The sequence below is a fragment of the Hypomesus transpacificus genome, chromosome 4 (genome assembly GCF_021917145.1).
Source record: "Hypomesus transpacificus isolate Combined female chromosome 4, fHypTra1, whole genome shotgun sequence".
Classification (NCBI taxonomy): Eukaryota; Metazoa; Chordata; class Actinopteri; order Osmeriformes; family Osmeridae; genus Hypomesus; species Hypomesus transpacificus.
In genome coordinates this window covers 11,315,102-11,334,193 of record NC_061063.1, presented here as the reverse complement: position 1 = coordinate 11,334,193, position 19,092 = coordinate 11,315,102, and the positions used below count along the sequence as shown (strand labels likewise).

The following is a 19,092-nucleotide window of genomic DNA, read 5'->3' as shown; positions in this document are numbered from 1 at the left end:
TACAATTATGGTAATTTTGAGAGGCAAGATAAATAATCTGGCATGTTCTGATCACAGTTATGAATGAGAAGGCAAACTTGATGAATGGACAGACAACAAAAGTGAAACTGAGTAAGAGTACATTTTTATTTACAACAAACTTTTAGAGTCTAGATTACCTCCTACAAAAAAGGAAAGAAAATCGTCTCCATGGCCGAGACAGATGCATCTTAATACTAAGAATTGTTTAACATAACTAATACAGCATATTCTTAATGTTGGCATTCACAGTTTTTCAAACACTCATTTATTGCTAAACGTGTTAAAAAGATAAACAAGATGTATTCAAAGATAGAAAAACTTTCAATAGTGTCATTAAGTGAGCTTTTACACAATTAAAATTGACATTGTTACATAAGCTTTAGTGACAGTGTTGGTCCTGAGAATATGAATCTAAATGAGAAATAAGAATCTATCATTGATCGAATGTTTAAGATAAAACCTCAATGTTAAAAAGCTACAATCACACAAATGAAGGGAAAACCCTAGGCACCTATTCACATGAAATAACAAAACAAAGAATAGTTTTTCATATAACTCCTCTGGCATGGTGCACATAATGATCGTGAAGGTCTGAAACGATTGTGAAAGTAGCCTTGCAAACCACGCAGCTGAACCCATCACTCTCCGGCTCCCCTGGAGTCTCAGCAACGGCCGAAATTTCGACGAGATCATCGTCTTCGTACTCATCGTCCGCATCTTCATCCCTGGAGACGGCCTGACCACGAGGTGGGACATTCTGCGCCAGGTCTCTGCCCAAGGGACCAGAGGAGGTGTGTTTCAAAGGTGTCGTTGCTTGGCGACACAGCTTGGCGTTGACGTCATTGAGGAGAATGGTTGTTGATTTTGGTGTGAGCTGAGGCGACTGTGAGGGCGTCACTTCAGCGATGCCATTTGCATGATCGTTGTGTACGATGTCTGACGGGTAGTTGATTGGGGAGCTGAGAGTTAAAGGAGTAGTGACGATAACTTGGGGATCTTCAGCGTCTGAAATAACGACTGGTGGTTCTGAGGGCAGGACAGGGAGCATATACAGTTGGTCCGGGTGAGGATACCAAAACAGGTTATTCCTCTTGGTGACAGGACGAGTCTTTTTTTGTTTGGAGAACACAGGTAAGGCTTTCGGAATCACTTTACTTGGAGTTTTAGATTGATGAGAGCTAGCCAACGTCTGAGGTGAACTGCTAACAGGTTTACCGTTTGCATTGAGATGGCAGACCTGATGAGCTTGTAGCAAATCTGTGCTTGTGAATCTGGCCTTGCATTTTCTACAGTGATATGGATATAGGAAAGGTTCTACCGGCCCTACAGGGAGGGGGTTCCGAAGAAGGCTTTCGTGGGTCTTCAAGTGGTCTTGCAAGGCCGAGGTGCTGCGAAACGACACGTCACACAGGAGACAGTGATTCGAGTTGGCGCCTTTGTGCAGCCGGCCGTGTCTCTCCAAGCTTTGAAAACTCGTAAAACATTTTCCGCACGTGTCGCATTTAAGGCATTCGCACGGGTTGTGATGTTCACAAAGATGGGTGCTGAGGTCCTCGCTGGCGATGAAGGCTTTGGGACACAAAGGGCAGACAAAGGGGCTGAGGGTGGCATGCTCATGCATGTGGTCCCTGTATGACCCAAAATAATAAAACTCCAACTTGCACTGAGTACATGGGAAGCACCTGCCTTTCTGTCGGTGCATCTTATGATGCAGCCAGAGCTTGTTCCATTGGTTGAAGGACTTTCCACACTGCGCACATGCGTATCTTCTACGCCAGGCGTTCGCCAGCAAACCAGAGAGCTTTCTGGCTGCCTGTTTCTTCTGATGCTCTGAACCACAGCTCATCTCAGATGAGGAAGCCTGAGACCATCGTTCCTGATGATCGCCGGGCAAAAACTCAGGAGGGTGTCTAAGCGTCCGACTCTGAGACGATGGAGGCTCCTGCAAGACTTCGGACAGGGATGCATTACATGCTCTTTCCTCCCCACTCTTTCTACAACAAACCTTACAATGTCTAGTCGTCTTAGAGACCTGGTTATACTGTTGTCGACAGACCTCACATAGGTATAAGTAGACTTCGGTGTGCGTTTGCAGATGAAGTACATATTGACACCAGTGACGGTGCAGCTGTTTGCAAATCTGACATTTAAAGAACATGGGGGTGTTGATCTGTCCGTCTACCCCTTGCTTAACCAGAAAACCGTCAAAGTCAACTGTACTCCCATCGGCTTCATCATTCGTCTCAGAACGTACTTTGGAGGTTGGATGTGAGTGCGGGGATGACAAGCCACAGGAAGCGTCATCACAGCGGGCAGCAGAGGACGGCATCTCTCCTGAGTGAGTTCTGGAGTGGACTTTCAGCTTCCTCAGCTGATTGAAGCCTTCGCCACACACGGAGCAGGCATATGGCTGTGCATGCCGGTGAGTTCTCCCATGAATGTAGTAACTTGAGGACTTGTCGAACTTCATACCACAGATGCTGCAGATGTAAGGCTTCACAAGGCCGTTTGTTGGCAAGGTGTGCATTTCTAACGTGTCATTGAAAGAAGAGGGACGTATGAGGGAGGCGCTGGTTTTCAGAGGGACAGGGGGGACACTGTCATTACCAGGCATCTGAGCTTGAATGTCTCTTCCTTGTCCCATTAAACCGACCTTGTTGGTCCTTTTCATGTGAATCTTGAAATGGACAATCAACTCAGGTTTGTTTGGAAACCCTAGGGAACAGCATGGACACCGGATATGGTCTGGCCGTCTGTGGATGTTGGCGTGCAAACGGAGTTTGGAAAACTGAGCGAATCTCTTGCCACATTTCAAGCACCTGTAAGGCTTCTTGCCTGTGTGAATGCACTCGTGAACTGAGTATGCCGAGATGTGTCGAAATGTGCAGCCACAGAAACGACATGTTATAGGTTTTCTTAGTTTCACATTTGAATGCAGCAATGCTTTGTCGGCTGTTGACTGTCTATTCACGGCCTCCTTGTTTTCGTGAACTGTCTCTGAAGCTCCAGTCTCGCCCTGGGATCCACAAGTCTGTTTTTGAATCTTTCTGTCACATAATACATCCATATTAGAAGTAAAAGTTTCAGATTGGCTAGAACTTTGATTTATATTGGGTGCATCTGTGGACTCCCACAAAGTATTGTCTAGTTCAGCCACACTCTCAATGGTACTGTCTGAAAAGATTGAAATGTCTTTGGTACTTCTTCCTGAAGGTGAGGTATAGTGATTGAAGCCCGCCAACATGTTTTCTTGCTCAGCTGTTGAGGCCACAGCAAGGTCATCCTTCACCACTTTAGCGGTAAGCACCTTGTCACTTGGTCCTTTCACTGATTCAAGTGGTTTGATTTCTTTTGAGAGATTGTTCCTGTAGTTTAATTTTCTTTTCTTTCGAGGCGGCCTGGACTTTCTCTTAGACAGCTTTCCTCTTTGCTGTGGTGGTCTCCTCCCCCCAGCAGGACTCACAGACTCTGCCAACTGTCCTTTGTCTGGCGAAGCCGCTGAAGATGGAAGAGGCGGTGTTGCATCCGAAGGGGTAAGACTCGACTTTTTATGTTTCACGTTAATAGCAACAGGAGCTAGTTTGTCTTCCGTCACGGTTCTGTGCGCTACAGATTCGGGGCATGTACTCTGCATATTGAAGTCAGCCGTTTTCCCCATGGAAGCTTTCATTACCTTTTTCTTCTTTTTTGGGCCATTTTTCATCTCATTGAGCATGCCGTCCATTTCTGTACATTTGACTAGTTCTTCATCGTTTGAGACATTACAACCGTTATGTAACTTAGGTTTAAAAGTCCTGACCTTTGTCTTCTTAGATCTCATTACTTTTTGTGGTTGTTTTCTCTTCAAACTATGAGCACTCACGGGTTCTGCTACCTGTCCTTTTTCTGAAGGTGTGGCTAGTGATGCTGGAACATGCCGTGACACAGTGGAAGTAGGTAGACTTGGCATTTCGTGTTTTGGCTTCTCAGCAATGGTTGGATTTAACACAGGTAACAGTATGTTTTCATTTGCTACAGTGGGGTGGGTGAGAGCAGTGGAAAGATTCAAGATGTTGGTTTTTGTAATTCTATTTTTTTTCACCCTGCTTTTTTGCTGGCTCTTCTTTTCAGGGGGGTTTTCAGTCTCCGGATTTGAGGTTATATCTGCATTATTCAACTTATTCCTTGAACCCTTTCGTGTTTGTGGTTCAATTTTGATTGGCAGATCATCCCTAGTCAGTGGTGACACTGCCTCAGTTTGAGGTTTTTTTGAATGACAACTGTTTTTGTTGAGTTCTGAGCCATGAACTGACTGAGAAGAACAAACTGGCATTTCTCCAAGAATAATATCAGCAGTTGATGAGTCAACTCCGTTAGTTTTCGAGGGAACTTTCCTTTTCCTTGATTTCTTTGCCTTTGTTGACGTGACACATTTCACTTTAGTTTTCTTCTCTGATTTCTGTGGACTCTTGTTGTTACACTGCTTCTTAGCTTTTCTGGGGTTTTCTGCGTCACACTCAACAGGTGGTTGCAACACAGGAGACTCAGGTAATGAACAGCACACCCCAAATTGTTCCGTTGTATTCAATAAGGGGATATCCCTTGCTTTTTTGCCTTTCTTGTATTTAGTACGATTAAGTGGTTTCTGGTGCAATGAATTGAGAGGGGTTATTATCGTTTGTGTTGAAATGCCTTTATCAGCATAAATATCCTCCTGAGGAACTGTTGAAAACATCGGTTCTAAAGCAGTAATTCCTTGTTTGCTTTTCTTATTAGCTTCACTGTCTATCTTTCTTTTTTTCGCATTTGTGGTCTTCTTTACCCCGTTATCTGTAGGCTCAATCTCAGGGAGGGTCTGTGTAGGAATATTGGGAGGATCAGAGCCTTCATAAGTGATTTTCTTTTTCTTAATTTGACTGCCTTTCTTGGTAGATCTTTGCCTTCCTTTTATTTTTCCCTTGTGAAGACTTGGGACGTCAATTTGAGGGGCAGCTTCTGCGCTACACATCCTTGTTGGGGAGGTTGTCGAAAGGGTACAAGTTGAATCTTCTTTCCTCAGGAAAGGCTCAATATGTCCTGATGGTGGTAAAATGTGTTCAGTAGGATCCGGAGTAAAGTCCGTTATTTCAACAGGTTTTGTTGTTCTGGAAGATCGTCTTAGGTGTGAAAAATCAGTTTCTGTTTTTTTTATTATTACTTTCTTGTGTTTATGGGAGGTAACTTCCTGCTGGACTGTTGTCACTTTTTCTTCCACCCAACCATCTTGTTTGTTGTTGTAAATAGCATCCTCCTTTTGCACTATTGTCATCATTTTAGCCATTTTAATCAATGTTTTTTTCTTAAATGGTCGCCCAAGTTTACGCTTTAATTGCAGCATATCTCCAATTCTCCTTAGTCCTGGCTCTTGAGCACTCATAGACATTTGACTTGGGATACTTGCAGCTGCTGTGCATGGAGATATATCATTATGCTTTCCCTTCATAGTGTCACTTTGTTCTGCCCTGTGCTCAAGTCAACATGAGGGACATTGTCTCCAACTTCACACAGCTCTGAAGGAAATAAAAACAAAATAAAAAAAGATGTAAAGCTTGAGCAATATTTTGGGGTGGATTAATAATTCTATTAAACGTTGCACCAGCCCACCTTAAATTCTGTGATCTTCTGGCTTGAGTTTGTTGAATAATTAGTAGCTGCAACGGTGATGTCGTCCAATGAGTGTCCGTCTTATTAAACTTTTGTCCAAACTCTCCATGTTGCCGTAAACCAACACGAACTCAGGGGGGGGGGGGGGGGGGGAAGAGTCACTAACAATTCAATTGAAATAAAGAGTTGTGTGCTATTATTAATTTTGCAATGAATACAGTACTTTTCTATCTTAACTAAACAAACAAAAAACTTTTGGGAGCATCATCCATGATGTTCTTAATGTAAAAATATAGCAATACAAAGACACAAATGTGTAAATGTTGTCCGGGCTCAGCAATGGGATAAGATGTTATTATTAATTGCCAATAGAAGATCATTTACTAGCCTGACTTAACTTAAAAAACACCATCGTTGCATGTTGCCGGTGATAAAGGATGTGAAACACGTGCACTTTTATCCCAAAATCCCTTCCCCATTCCCCAAACACTTACGTATAGGTTCGGTCGTCTTGAAAAAACGCACATTTAGACAAACTAAAGCAGACTATCTATTTACATCGCTGGTATTTGTTGGAATTCTGAGATGTTAAAGCCCAGAACGTCCTCTCTTCCATTCAGTGTTGTTTTCGTACGGTAAAGGAACCGGAAAAAAGTGTTGCAACCACTGCGCGCTTGAAATCAAAGTACCGAGTGTTTCCGAATGCTTCCATGTGGGTTCCATGTCGTAATGTTTTTTGGGAAGCCCGCACTCAATTATTATAGCCTAAATAACCTAACTACCCTCCGATGAGCTAACTGCTATTAAATTAACTATCATGTATAATATAAGAAAAACAATCAATCAAAATGCCGAATTTTATTTTGACACCGTAATCTCAACAATATCGTCTCTTGCTCAGAAAACATAGAAAAAAACGTATTTACTATCGTCAAAACTGTGTATGTGTTTAGGTCACAGGGGGCTACAAAGCATTAATTACATTGTATGACATCACATACAGTAATACTAACGAGTTCAAAAGTATGACTAATTATATCATTGAAACATGTACCAATCCATGTACCCACCCATGTAACAAGCCATCTTCACACGACAAAAAAAACAGCCAAGGTCTGTGAAACTAACCCACCCACTACACTAAAAGACATGTGACAACAGTACACTGAAGAAAAGTTAGGGAACAAATATAACGGTTTTTTTTTTAAAATACACAAAACAATAACCGGGATAAAAGGATATCATGATGTTAAAAATGTGACTTTTGACTGAAGAAAACTCAAAAGATACATTGTACATCTTAGGGAGAGTTCTACACAAAAGACACTGGTTGCTTCCCAGACATGGATTAAACCTAGTCTTAAAATAAGAGTAGTTTTTGTAAAGACCTCCATTGAAAACGTTTTGAGTCTAGGAAAAGGCATAATCCATGTATGGGAAACTGGGCCTATACGTATAGGGAAGAGAAACGCTAATTTGCTATACATTCAAAGCTTTGAAAATTAAGGCAAACAAAACAAGATACAGCCTCTGTAACTAAGGAAATAACTGAAATTCTGGGAAACATTTATGAAAATTTGTTTTTACAAAAATAGCACTTCAAAGTGATTCAATACAGTCTGACACTTGTTCATCTTATTTCATAGATGATTTATACATTCCGGCACCTTCCAAACATGGTAAGAAAAAAAAGTATGCTAATGGAAGATCAATGGTATTGGCATTCAGAAGCATGAGTTTCAGTCATAGACTACATTTTATTAACAAAGTTAAATGTGAACAGTTTGCAAGTTTAAAAAGTGTCTGTGAGAACACAACTTCATATTAGTAAAAAAAACAACAAATAAAGACAACCTTGAAAAAAATATTATAGACAAACACAAAAAGAAATAAAAAACATGAACCAGTTAGTCAAGAAAACACAAGGATTTGAGAATGTCATGTTGTTAACCAAAGACGACTCAAAAGTAATGACTACTATGGGTATGTCGTTATAGGCAATTATCAAAAGAAAATACATCACAAGACAGTCAGCAAAACATAAGGAGTTAAGGAGAGATATCCCATTAAGAAAATGTGAACAAACATCCTTTTTTTTCAGGGTTTATGTTTTCAAGTTCTTGTTTTGAGGAAACTTTTTTGGCTGAAGTCATCTCCCCAACACCCCAGATATCCTAAACTTTATCCATAGCTGCAACTGCAAGGCCTCATACAATCTCACTTTCTTCAATCGGAGGGAAACCCTTTCCATCATCCTTCACCACTGCCTCTTCAGTACTGGCAACCACTGGGGCGATATCTTCCAGCTCTCCTTCCTTCTCTGCATCCACTGGCTGCTCCTCTTCCTCCTCCTGCTCTTCCTCCTCCTTCACCTCCTCCTCCTCCTTCACCTCCTCCTCCACCTCGTTCGAAACTTCAGCTTTCGTAGCCTCCGCTTTTTTCCTACCGCTCCTTCCTTTAGTCTGCGGAGCTGCCTTGGTTGGAGAGTCGGTTTTCCCGTTGGAGAAGCGACTGTGTTTGGTTGAAGATGCAACGTCAGTGTCTGCCTGCCCCGTCTCAGTTTTCTTAAGCTTGCCAGAACTTGGCGGGCGGCCTCGCTTGCGTGGCTCCGACCTAGCGTCGTTTGAGGGAACGGCTGCAGTTTTTTTTTTGTCTTTGAAAGAACCCAAAGGCCGACCGCGTTTCCGCGGAGACCCGTTACTTGAGTCTACAGAGCCGACGAGGAAGCTGCGCAAGTGAGCAAATTTCTTTGATTCCGTCTTTTTGGGGCGTCCCCTGGGTCTGGGCTGAGCTGTGGGAGGGGGATCGACTCTGGGGTACTTGCGCGGGCGTCCGAGGGGCTTCCACACCCTGGGCCCTTTCTCCTCCTGCCTGGGCAGCGTGGGATTCTTCCTGGGCCTCCCTCTCCTCGGTGGACTGAGATCCTTCTTGGCTTGGCCCCGCTTCTTCTGGGCCTGGCTTCGGCTCTTGAGCGTCCGCAGCCTGCTGGGAGGGTGGTCAACCACTTTGTGCGGCTTGCCCCGTTTGCCTGGCACCGTGCCATGGACTTTCAGCCCCGGGGGCTTCTTGGACCCGGACCCTTTGGGTCTACCTCGTCCTTTTTTAAGGGATGGCGTTTCATCGGCGCTCGTTTCCTCCTCACTGCCGTCAGTGACATCTTCTTCCACCTTTTGCTTCTTTGAAGAGGACCCTTTAGGTCTACCTCGTCCTTTTTTAAGGGGTGGAGATTCATCAGCGCTCATTTCCTCCTCACTGTCAGAGACATCTTGTTTCACCTTTCGCTTCCTTGAAAACGACCCCCTGGGTCTACCTCTTCCTTTTTTAGGGGGTGGAGTTTCATCGGCGCTCATTTCCTCCTCACTGTCGGTGACATCTTGTTTTACCTTTCCCTTCTTGGAAAAAGACCCCTTGGGTCTACCTCGTCCTTTTTTAGGGGGTGGAGATTCATCAGCACTAATTTCCTCCTTACTACTGTCGGTGACATCTTGTTTTACCTTTCCCTTCTTGGAAAAAGACCCCTTGGGTCTACCTCGTCCTTTTTTAGGGGGTGGAGATTCACCAGCGCCAATTTCCTCCACACTACTGTCGGTGACATCTTGTTCAACCTTTTGCTTCTTGGGTCTCCCCCGTCCCCTTGTTGGGGGTTTGTTGTTTACCACGTCTGTCCCAGACTCTTCTTCACTAACAACAACCTCTTCTTTAACTTGAGATTTCTTGCCACCTGACCCTTTGGGTCTCCCCCTCCCTCTTTTGGGCAAGCCAAGAGTTTCGTTCGACACGTCTCCCCCTGACTCCTCACAACTGCCAGCCGCCTCTTCCTGTACTTGAGATTTCTTGGAGCCTTTAGCGGCTCCCCTCCCCCTTTTGGGTGTGTCAGTACTTTTATTCGACCTGTCCGCTCCCGATTCCTCTTCACTGGCCACAGCTGCTTCTTCCGCCTCCTCCTCCGCCTGCTGCTGCTGCTTCTTGGACGTTGAGCCTTTCGGCCTCCCTCTCCGCTTCTTAGACTGCGTGGGGGCGTTGTCAGGCGCCTCTGCCTCCGTCACATCCTCGGTGCCGGCCGTCACATCCTCGGTACTGGCCGTCACATCCTCGGTACCGGCCGTCACATCCTCGGTACCGGCCGTCACATCCTCGGTTCCAGGGGTCACATCCTCGGTTCCAGGGGTCACATCCTCGGTTCCAGGGGTCACCTCCGCGGTACCGGCCGTCTCCTCCTCGGTGCCGGCCGTCTCCTCCTCGGTGCCGGCCAGCACCTCTTGGACAGGTTGCTTCAAGGAGCCCGATCCTTTCGGTCGGCCCCTGCCTCGCTTGGGCATCTTGTCTCCGTCGTTCAACGCGCCTGGATCCGACTCTGCGGGCGCGCTGGCTTTCTTGGCTCCTGACCCTCGACCTCTTCTCTTAAGAGGTGGATCGGGGCTTTCGTTTGAAACGTCCGTTCCAGAGTCTACTTCATTGGCTGGTACTGACGCAGCTTCTTCTAGTTGTGTCTCTGGAACGATTTCACCCTCTTCCTTGTTGGGTTGGTCCTTGTCATCACTCTGTACTTCTTCAGCAAGCAGTTCCTTCTCACTGTTGAAGGCATCACCGTGACCTTCTTCTAATTTAAGAACCTCCTCCATATCCCTGCTTTCAGTTCACAAGATGCTGAAATGAAACAAATTCAAAGGAAATTAATGTTTAAAAGTGTAACATGACAATAATTGCAAGTAATTGACTGTCAGGTAATTACATTGATGACGTTACAATACCTTATGGTTTAGCAAAATGAGCTAATTTACACCAATGTTCCAGGATTTGTAAGAGCTCATTCTTATGTGAAGTTCTAATCTGCAATGGAGAACGTAGCAAGTCGGACACTTTGTTGCAATTAGATTAACGTTTATACATATATATACACACATACATATACACATTTATAATAAGCAGAAACGCGTTCCATTACATGGTGTGTTTAGTTGGCTAGCTAATTGCAACAATAGAAACCGACAAGAAATTTTCCTTTTTAAGAACACAACTCCTAACGACGGTCACTCAGCAGTTTACAATTATTTATTTTACTGGGATATGGAGGATTTATTTAACAAAATAAATCATTGTAAACTGTCGAGTATATATATAATATATATATAACATAAATATAACAATTTAATCTTAGGGTCAAACTACATTACGTGGCTAATCTGTTTGGTGTTGTCTAACTGCTATCCTGTGCGAGTCCCAGACGGAAAGGGTTCAATATGGTGATTGTGTGGGCTTCACCAAAAACTTCACCGATCGAATATAAGACACCGGTGGAACACAGCACAATTAAATCGGTTACATAAAATAAATGTGCACACAGATCTTTGATACCGTTGTGCTTTGTGTGAATTATTCGTTATTTTTCTTCCGTTTAAAAAAATTACCATTCGAGGAAGAACATTTACATACGGGGTCTGATTTAGGGGGTTACCAACTTGGGGTAGCAAGCTAAGTTACCTGAGAGAACAGAGATACTGTAGCTAGGCTACAACTGAGATACTATAGCTAGGCTAATTCGTTCCTGATAAGTGGCTGAATCGCTAACGATGACAATTGTTTAAAGTTCCAATGGTTTTCAACCATGGTCCTCAGGGAAACCCCTTATCCTGCATGTTTGAGATGTTTCCCTGTTCCAACACACCTAGGTTAATTCAAATAAATGGTCGTTACCAGGCTTCTGCAAAGCTAGATAACGACCCATTCATTTGAAATCGGTGTGTTGGAGGGGGGAAACATCTAAAACATGCAGGGCAGGGGGGTCCTTGAGGACCAGGGTTGAGAACCACTATCCCGTGCAAATATACATTTCACAAACTGCTAACCCAATTCTACTAAACGCACACTGGTTCATGTTTAATGTGAAACATTAATTAAGACGGCCTAGTATTATGGCCTTGAAGTAGTAGCAGCTACTCTTGTAAGCTGTTGCTTGTTGGTCTGGCTACTGTAGTAGCCTGCTACTAATGCTAGGCTACTTGCTTGTTGTGCGACACGCACTTCCAGCTATTAGACTGAGCCCTGCGTTCTCAAATCCTTAAAGTGAATCACAGTTTGTGAGGTAAATTATTGCATAAAAACACATTGCCTCACCTTACAATTTTTTTTATCAACAAGACGTTTGTCTAATGTTAACGTGTAGTCTTTGTAGGTTGGCGGCAAGATATGTTCGTCTTTCGCTTTCCGGCATACTGAGAGCAGAGAGCGGATTCTGCGACAGGAGTAGTTTGATTGGCTAATATTTCCGGAAATCCGTCACTGTGTCTGGAAGAAAAACAACCCATCCTTTCAGTTCCGTACATCATTTGATGCCAGTTAAAATTAACACCCGGTTATTTCAGTAACTGTTATTCATCTTACTTTATTCAACGGTTTGTTGTTGAAAAACATACATATGGTGATACAAAAAAGTAAAAAAAAAAAAAAATGGTAACACACTGTACTCAAATACACAAATAGACGCACAACACACACACACATACCTTGAGTATTGGAGCTGTAAAACGTATTGACACATATCAATGTAATTAAATGACAAATTAAATATGACACGCCGATGAAGGACTCTGGTGGGTGGTTACAGCGCTCCCTGGTGGGTGTTAGGCTACTCGATGGTTGCTACCGCAAGGATTTTTTGTTCAGTGTGGCTATTTTGAAACGAATTTGTCATTCAAGACGAGATCCCCACAATTTTACTATACAATTAAACTATCAGAAACATTTATTTTTTACATGTATTTTACACTGCACATCTTTTCTGGATTTCTCCACCAAAATGTATCATTTGTGATCTTCAGTCAAAATAAAATCTATATTTAAAAGTCTCTTTAAATCAGTATTTACTCTTTATTAGATATTATTCATTTCCTCACTGCTTAGACCTTATAGTTATCATAGCGTAAAAGTCAGGGATGTTTCGGAGAAAGGAAAATAATATTACAGTTGGAACACAAGCAATTTAAGAGTATTAAAAAGGAAATATGCAAATGTGGCATATGTGTTTGAGAGGTTCAGAAGGAGAGTGAAAGGGAGAGAGACACAGATAAAAGCTGAAGAAGCAATCCCAGACATTGTGCATGAACCTGCTGCCCCTTGCTACCCCCCCTCCCCCCTCCTCCGTATGCTTCGCCATGGTTACTGGGCTCCTAGCGCAGGCAGTTAATGTTTTCTGCGGCAAGGCTGAGTTGGGTACTAATGGCGCCGTCTGTCTTCAGCACAACTGATGTCAGCCGTCCCAGGATGCACCAACACAGGCAAAGATCCAAAGAAACCAATTAATAGATCATTTGAAACTAAGCGATTCAAAGGGAAAATATTTGGATTTTTTTCATCCATTTGTTAAGGATGTTTTCACATATGCTGAAACATGCTGTCATACATTATGTACCTATCGTGTCTTGTGTATGTAATAAGTAGAAGCAGTCATACGAAAAAAGCTTCTATTAACAATATAGGATTGATGTACATAAGTTATTTTGGTTTGAATAAATATGAATTAAAAGAAAGAAGTACAAATACTTTTCCAGAAGTTTCTTTATTTGAGGCAAATACATTCTTACAATGTTTTGTCAGCTGGTTGACACATTTTGCAACACTAGGTGATAAAAAGTATTTTAATCATATTCGATTGTTTTGTCTTTAGAACTTAAATTATCCATGTGGAAAACACTGCATGCTTGACCATATAATTGGCTGTATCAATGCTCAACAAAGTTGGCCAATAGGGACTTAATTCCATTCAAAGGTCACCTTCCTGTCATGGCTTACAATACAGTGTATTTATACAATCTCGGCATCTGTCTGGTTCATCAGTAAACGTAACTTCTCTGGTTTAACAAAGCCAGTTTCCTCCGTCTACCTGGGTGCACATGAGTGCTGTCTTGTTCCCAAGGACCTCACCTGTGACCTTCTATGTCAACACAGGTTAAGGGTCTCAGGGACAATGTGGCACACAGACCGCTTGTGAAAGGTGTTTTTGTTCGGGGAGCGAGACAGTATGAACAGGCTAGGGTTTCTTCATCCCCAAAATGGCTGATCTCCAGAGGTCCAAACTGCCACTTTCTGGAAGGAAATGGATGACAGGGATTACTGAGAATCCATAAGAAAAAAAAAAAGAAGGACACACAAGTACACGTATGGTTTACGGTGATTCATCAGAAAGCACTGATTTGCTTAAGTTAATGCACCCGTCTCAAACAGCTTCTATGTGCTGTGCTATTGTGTTAACACGCTGCCCTCTGGTGGCAGACATACATAATGGCAGCCACAGACAGCCATACACCCAGAGAGTCTATTGAAAGACATGCCTGATTGACATGTTAACTGAGCTTCAAATGAAAAATGTAAGGAGACCTCAGTGTAATCATAGCTGATAAACACATGATGTGGCTGTATGTATGGAGTTCCAACAACCCAAGCAGTGCAGCAACAATGTAGACATGTATGTTTAGCTCATGCCTGGTTCATGTGAAGCCAGCTGTAACATACTATGTAGTTAATATGTAGACTTCGGCTATCATTTCATGTGATACATACATTCATCTTGTAATCGATGCAGTCATAAATGATTAAACATTGATGAGCGATTTATGGACACATTACCGTTGTCGTTTATGAGTTCATACGCCTATCGAAACAGAGGTCAAGCAAAGCTTCTAATATAACAAGCAGCAACGGAGGGCTCTATATGCTGCGTGCATGTTAAAGATGGCGCACGGCCTACACACGAAGCAAACCTTAATGAGACACAGGAAAACGGGCCGACAGGATCCACATCCGCAGGTACGCGGGGCTACTTACAGTACAGTACAAAACCGGCAACACAAGTCAACAAAAGACGCAGTCAGCACGCAGGGTGTGTGAAACTGGACTCCCTCTCTTGCCTCTCTTTGTCCCTCTGGTCCGAACTATTTTCCCTGCCCCACTTTCAACGGCTCCTTTCTCTCCAAAGCCAAAGTGCACAAGAGGACAGTGGGCAGATAGAGAATCTGAGAGATGAAATTGCCCTAGAAATAATTTGTATATATAAAAAAAATAACATTTTGCAGAGAAGAAAAAAGGTAAGGATGAACGCGAGGGAGAAGAATGGGAAAAATGGCGGACGGGACAGGTGATTCGACTACCGTCTACAGCCTGTTTGTTTGCTGGTTCGCTTAAATAGTTGTGAACTCACCATTCCGCTTATAGCTGGTGCTGAAGATATGTTCTTGACAGAAACACACTCATACACACATTTGCGCACCCACAGTGCATACAAGTGCACACATACACGAGCATTGTATGCACACAAACACTCACTAAAGCACACAGCCTCCATGAGCTATTGATCCATTTACCCCTCTGAGAAAAAGGACAATGAATCCGCCGGAAAAAGCTAATAAAGCATTATAAACCCTAGCTTTCCACATCTTCTCAGCCATCCTTTTCTCAGTGCTCTGGACGATAAATGAAAAAGCGGTTTCCCGTTGTATTCCCTTCTCAATTCCGCTCTCTCTCTCACCCCCCCCTCTCTCGCTCTCTTTTTTTGTCTTCCCTGTTCCTCTCTTTCTCTCCCAGGCTCTGTCCCTGGCTCTGCCTGTGACTGTCTCCCTCTGCCAAGTCACATCACTAATTCTCCAGGCAGTTCAAGTCTAAGCAGGCAGCCTGGGAAGACAGGTACACACACAATCGCATTGGTTGGATTTTCTACAGCTGTACCAACAGCTCAGCCCCCCCACCCCCTGCTATAGCCACCAGCAGCTCCATCCATGACCCCCTCCCTCCCCTTATAAATCTGTGTCACCTACATACCGTACACCGCAAATATGGACGGGCACACACACACAACTGCCTACCTTGCTCTTTCTCCGCATCCACTGCTATTTCACCCCCCCCCCCCCACACCCCCCCCCACACACACACACACCACACCCCACACCACACAAACACACACAGACACACACACCACCAACGCTAACCTGAGTGTTATCATTTCCTAGGGCGTGACGTTCTGTCTGGTCCATCTTGCAGTCTGCTCTCTCGCGCATGTATGGCGTCGGCGTGTGTGTGTGTATGCGCCCGCGCGTGCGTGTGTGCTCGTACGCTGTGCTCATGCATCTGTGAGAGACAGAGTGACAGAGTGAATGTGTGAGACAGCAGAGATAGGAGGAGTGGGAGAGCGAGGCAGTGGAGGGGCCAGACCGAGGCTGGGAGTCTCAGGAACAAAAGCCAACATGTACAGCCTAGCTTGCCTCCAAAACACCTCCACCATCAACCAATCTGCCCTCGGCAGGAAGATAGATTGCAAATTCCCCTTTTTCACAACTTTAGATTTGAACATCACAGTTGGAATCCTAACTGTAAAATGTATCAACGGGCTCTCCCTTGATGCAAGTTTTGTAAGACCAATATGTGTCAGCAAATGTTTATATCCTTTTGCACCGTGAATGCAAAAGGTAAAACAACCAAAACCTATATTATATGAGATACAAAACACAGAAAATGTTAATTACACATTGTGTGAGTGTGACCCATTTGCAAAAGGTTGGAAAGAAATGCAAATGCCGAAATGCCAAACCAAAGTTGGCCGGACCTTCGTATTTGACGACAAAACGCAAGAAAGACACAAGAGTAACGAAAAGAAAATAGGAGGCGTCAGTTCCATTGTCCCCGTTGTTCTGTTCCTCACCTCCGACAGGGACAGACTCAGTCTTTGTGCGCCGTCGCGCACAGAAAAGAGCAGAGCCGCACACAGACTGCTGATACAGGCTCTTTTCTCCCCTCCACGCTGCTACGCAATGCGGATCCTGACTGTCTGAGCCACTCGCCAGACACACTGGGGGACTGGCGGGGGGGGGGGGGGGGGGGGGGGGGGGGGGGGGGGGAGCTGTAAGGAGAGGCGGAGGAGGATGAGACGAAGGGAGAATGGAGGAGGCGGGAGTGGGAGGGAGGGGGAGCAGATGTGTGAGCCCCATGCTTCAGAACGTGGTTGATGGCAGCCTCAGCAGCCTCAGCAGCCATGGTAGTCTGAGCCTGAGCTGGGACCTGGAGCCTCACCTGGGGGAGGTCATCTAGCATCCATACGGCATCCCTGTGGACCTACAATCGTGTGTAGCTTAATACTGTATGTATTTGTCTCTTTGGTTAATGTGTGAAGGGGGGTGGGGATCTAATGCAGGTATGTGCAGGCTTGGATGGTATGACCAAGTACTTACAACCCTCTCAGACTGCACATCAACATCAAGTACAACATCAATCTCCGAACATCACTGATACGCCACTGAAAGAAACCATTTAACATTCCACTTATTTACAGAAGAGATGCTTTCACCCAAAGCAGCGTATTAAAGACATTGCATTGACAGTGGTAAAGTGCAGCAGGCAACTGAGGACTTGAAGTGCTAGAGTTAGTCAATACTGCTGTCAGCATTTTCCTCACATAGCAACGTCCTGGTGCCAGTCTTTTGAGTTCCACATTCAAGCCCCTTCTGTGTAAAAGCCAAGACTCATTTCAATATTGGATTACTGTCATTTCAAGACTTGCATGAACGTAATTCATTAATGGTGCATTACAGCATTTCTTTATTCAGTTTTGTAGGATAGAATTAGACTCTAATCTGAGATTGGTCATTACTTTTCTTTTCCTGTCTACAGTGATCACAAATTCCGGTTATTCAACCACACCCTCTGAATGTATTTATAACAATTTTGCCATTATTACTATTAACGAATGGACAAAACATGATTTCTCCCACAATACAATCCACTACAATGTCTACTTTGACATGGTAAACCTTTTCAAAGGCCACAGAGCTCCTACAGTAGCCCAAGGTATCAGCCCTTGGATCCCTTCAGGTGTCCTGTGCTGACAGAATATAGACCCTGGTCTTCATACTCACCACAGAGCTGGGATCCACCAGGACGGATGTTTAGGTGACACCGCAGGGAAAGCTAGAAGGTTGTACAGTTATCTCCAGGCTGTTTATTATGCGAAACCATACAACCAACTACCTCACGCCGCGGTGCACTCCCAGGAAAGGGGTCATCGCTGGGGTGTCTTCCTGGTTGCTGCCCGTCTCTTCCTCTCTCTCTCTCCCCCCCCCCATTCTCTCTCTCTCTCTCTCTCTCTCTCTCTCTCTCTCTCTCTCTCTCCCTTCCTCTCTCTCTCTCTCTCTCCCTCTCTCTCCCCCCCCCCTCTCTCTCTCTCTCTCCCTCTCTCTCTTTTTTCGTCCCTCAGTCCTCAGCCCTCCCCAGATCTCTCATGTTGCTCCAGCTATTTCAAGGCTCATGGAAACGTTTCTGATGGGCATTTAACCTCTGATTAGTTTCCCCCCAGTGTGTGACATTTCCATGTGCTTGTGATGTTTCCATTTTCAGTGTTAGTTCAGTGTGATTTCTGTCAGCTGGAAACACACGCCGACAGTCTTTCGAGAATCTTCTCACCCCGGCACGCCTGGGGAGTTGTCGCCCTCCAGTGGCAGGACACTGAACTGCAGGAGTCCCCCCCTCCCTTTACAGCAAGACCTACACTGTCTCCAAGCACAAAACCAAGCACGTTACCAACAGATGCCGCAAAGGCTGTCTGACCTACTTCAACAACACTGCAGTGCTCGGGAAATGCTCATATCTGACGGTTATTATTCAGTGGAAGAAAAGTCTGGAACTGTGACTTTGTTAACTATTATTGACAACCCACGGCTAATGGATACTATTACATTACATTTACATTTAGTCATTTAGTAGTCGCTCTTATCCAGGGCGACTTCCAGTAAGTACAGGGACATTCCCCCCGAGGCAAGTAGGGTGAAGTGACACATGGACACAAAGTCATTTGCACGGCTGGGACTCGAACCGGCAACCTTCTGATTGGTAGACCGATTCCCTAACCGCTCAGCCCTCTGACCCCCACCTATTAATATTTGTAATTTGTTTTATCAGCAGACCCCCTTCAATGATTCATCTTTAGGATTACTAAAATGTCAATGCATAAAAATGCAGTGAATAGGTGCATTATCTTTGATGGATGTTTTTCATGCTTCTCATAAAAGCAGTAAATATGTTGCTGTCGGTAGTCAATGGTGGTGTTTTGAAACCTCTAAATTGTGCTTGAAGGACTCATTATTACTGGATAGCTGGAGCTGCTAGACGTTCAGATCAAGGTAAAAGAAAGGACTGCCAAAGAGAAGAGAAAGGCTTTGTGTTGTATGTGAGACGTCTGGAGCCTCTAACTCGTTCTGAGAAGGCTGTGGCCTTTCATGAAAACCTCGAGCCCGAGTGGTCGATAAACGCGAGTCATCACAAGAGAGGTGAGCCTCTTATTGGCTGGAGAAATTCCCTTTTGCCACATTTGCGCACACGTTTTTCTTTGCCTGGCAGTAAGGTCGGACCTGTTGTGAGAGATTATTTCAAACCTCTTAACTAAGAGAGGGATCAATTGGTTATGTCTTTGAT

General features: G+C 44.3%; 2 protein-coding genes across 5 annotated transcripts; both read right to left on the bottom strand.

The window, feature by feature from the left end:
- Positions 1–102: 102 nt before the first annotated feature.
- Positions 103–6,312, bottom strand: si:ch73-347e22.4. Of its 2 annotated transcripts, none has more exons than XM_047018913.1 (3): positions 6,138–6,312; positions 5,644–5,804; positions 103–5,549 (listed from the first exon to the last, which is right to left on the bottom strand). In XM_047018913.1, the coding sequence occupies exon 3, from the start codon at positions 5,480–5,482 to the stop codon at positions 569–571; it is 4,914 nt and encodes a 1,637-aa protein (XP_046874869.1). In that variant the 5' UTR covers positions 5,483–5,549; positions 5,644–5,804; positions 6,138–6,312; the 3' UTR covers positions 103–568. The 2 variants fall into 2 exon arrangements, with proteins under 2 accessions (XP_046874869.1, XP_046874868.1); XM_047018912.1 differs by having other exon boundaries at positions 5,644–5,773.
- A 170-nt stretch (positions 6,313–6,482) lies between these two features.
- Positions 6,483–11,874, bottom strand: si:ch211-288g17.3 (ABC transporter F family member 4). 3 transcript variants are annotated; one of them, XM_047018914.1, is made up of 3 exons: positions 11,758–11,874; positions 10,395–10,473; positions 6,483–10,290 (listed from the first exon to the last, which is right to left on the bottom strand). In XM_047018914.1, the coding sequence occupies exon 3, from the start codon at positions 10,263–10,265 to the stop codon at positions 7,851–7,853; it is 2,415 nt and encodes an 804-aa protein (XP_046874870.1). In that variant the 5' UTR covers positions 10,266–10,290; positions 10,395–10,473; positions 11,758–11,874; the 3' UTR covers positions 6,483–7,850. The 3 variants fall into 3 exon arrangements, with proteins under 3 accessions (XP_046874870.1, XP_046874871.1, XP_046874872.1); XM_047018915.1 differs by having other exon boundaries at positions 11,763–11,874; XM_047018916.1 differs by lacking the exon at positions 10,395–10,473.
- Positions 11,875–19,092: the final 7,218 nt, after the last annotated feature.

What these genes read in the sequence shown, in the direction of transcription:
- si:ch211-288g17.3 (XM_047018914.1), bottom strand. Translation starts at nt 10,265, where the DNA reads ATGGAGGAGGTTCTTAAATTAGAAGAAGGTCACGGTGATGCCTTCAAC.
- si:ch73-347e22.4 (XM_047018913.1), bottom strand. Translation starts at nt 5,482, where the DNA reads ATGAAGGGAAAGCATAATGATATATCTCCATGCACAGCAGCTGCAAGT.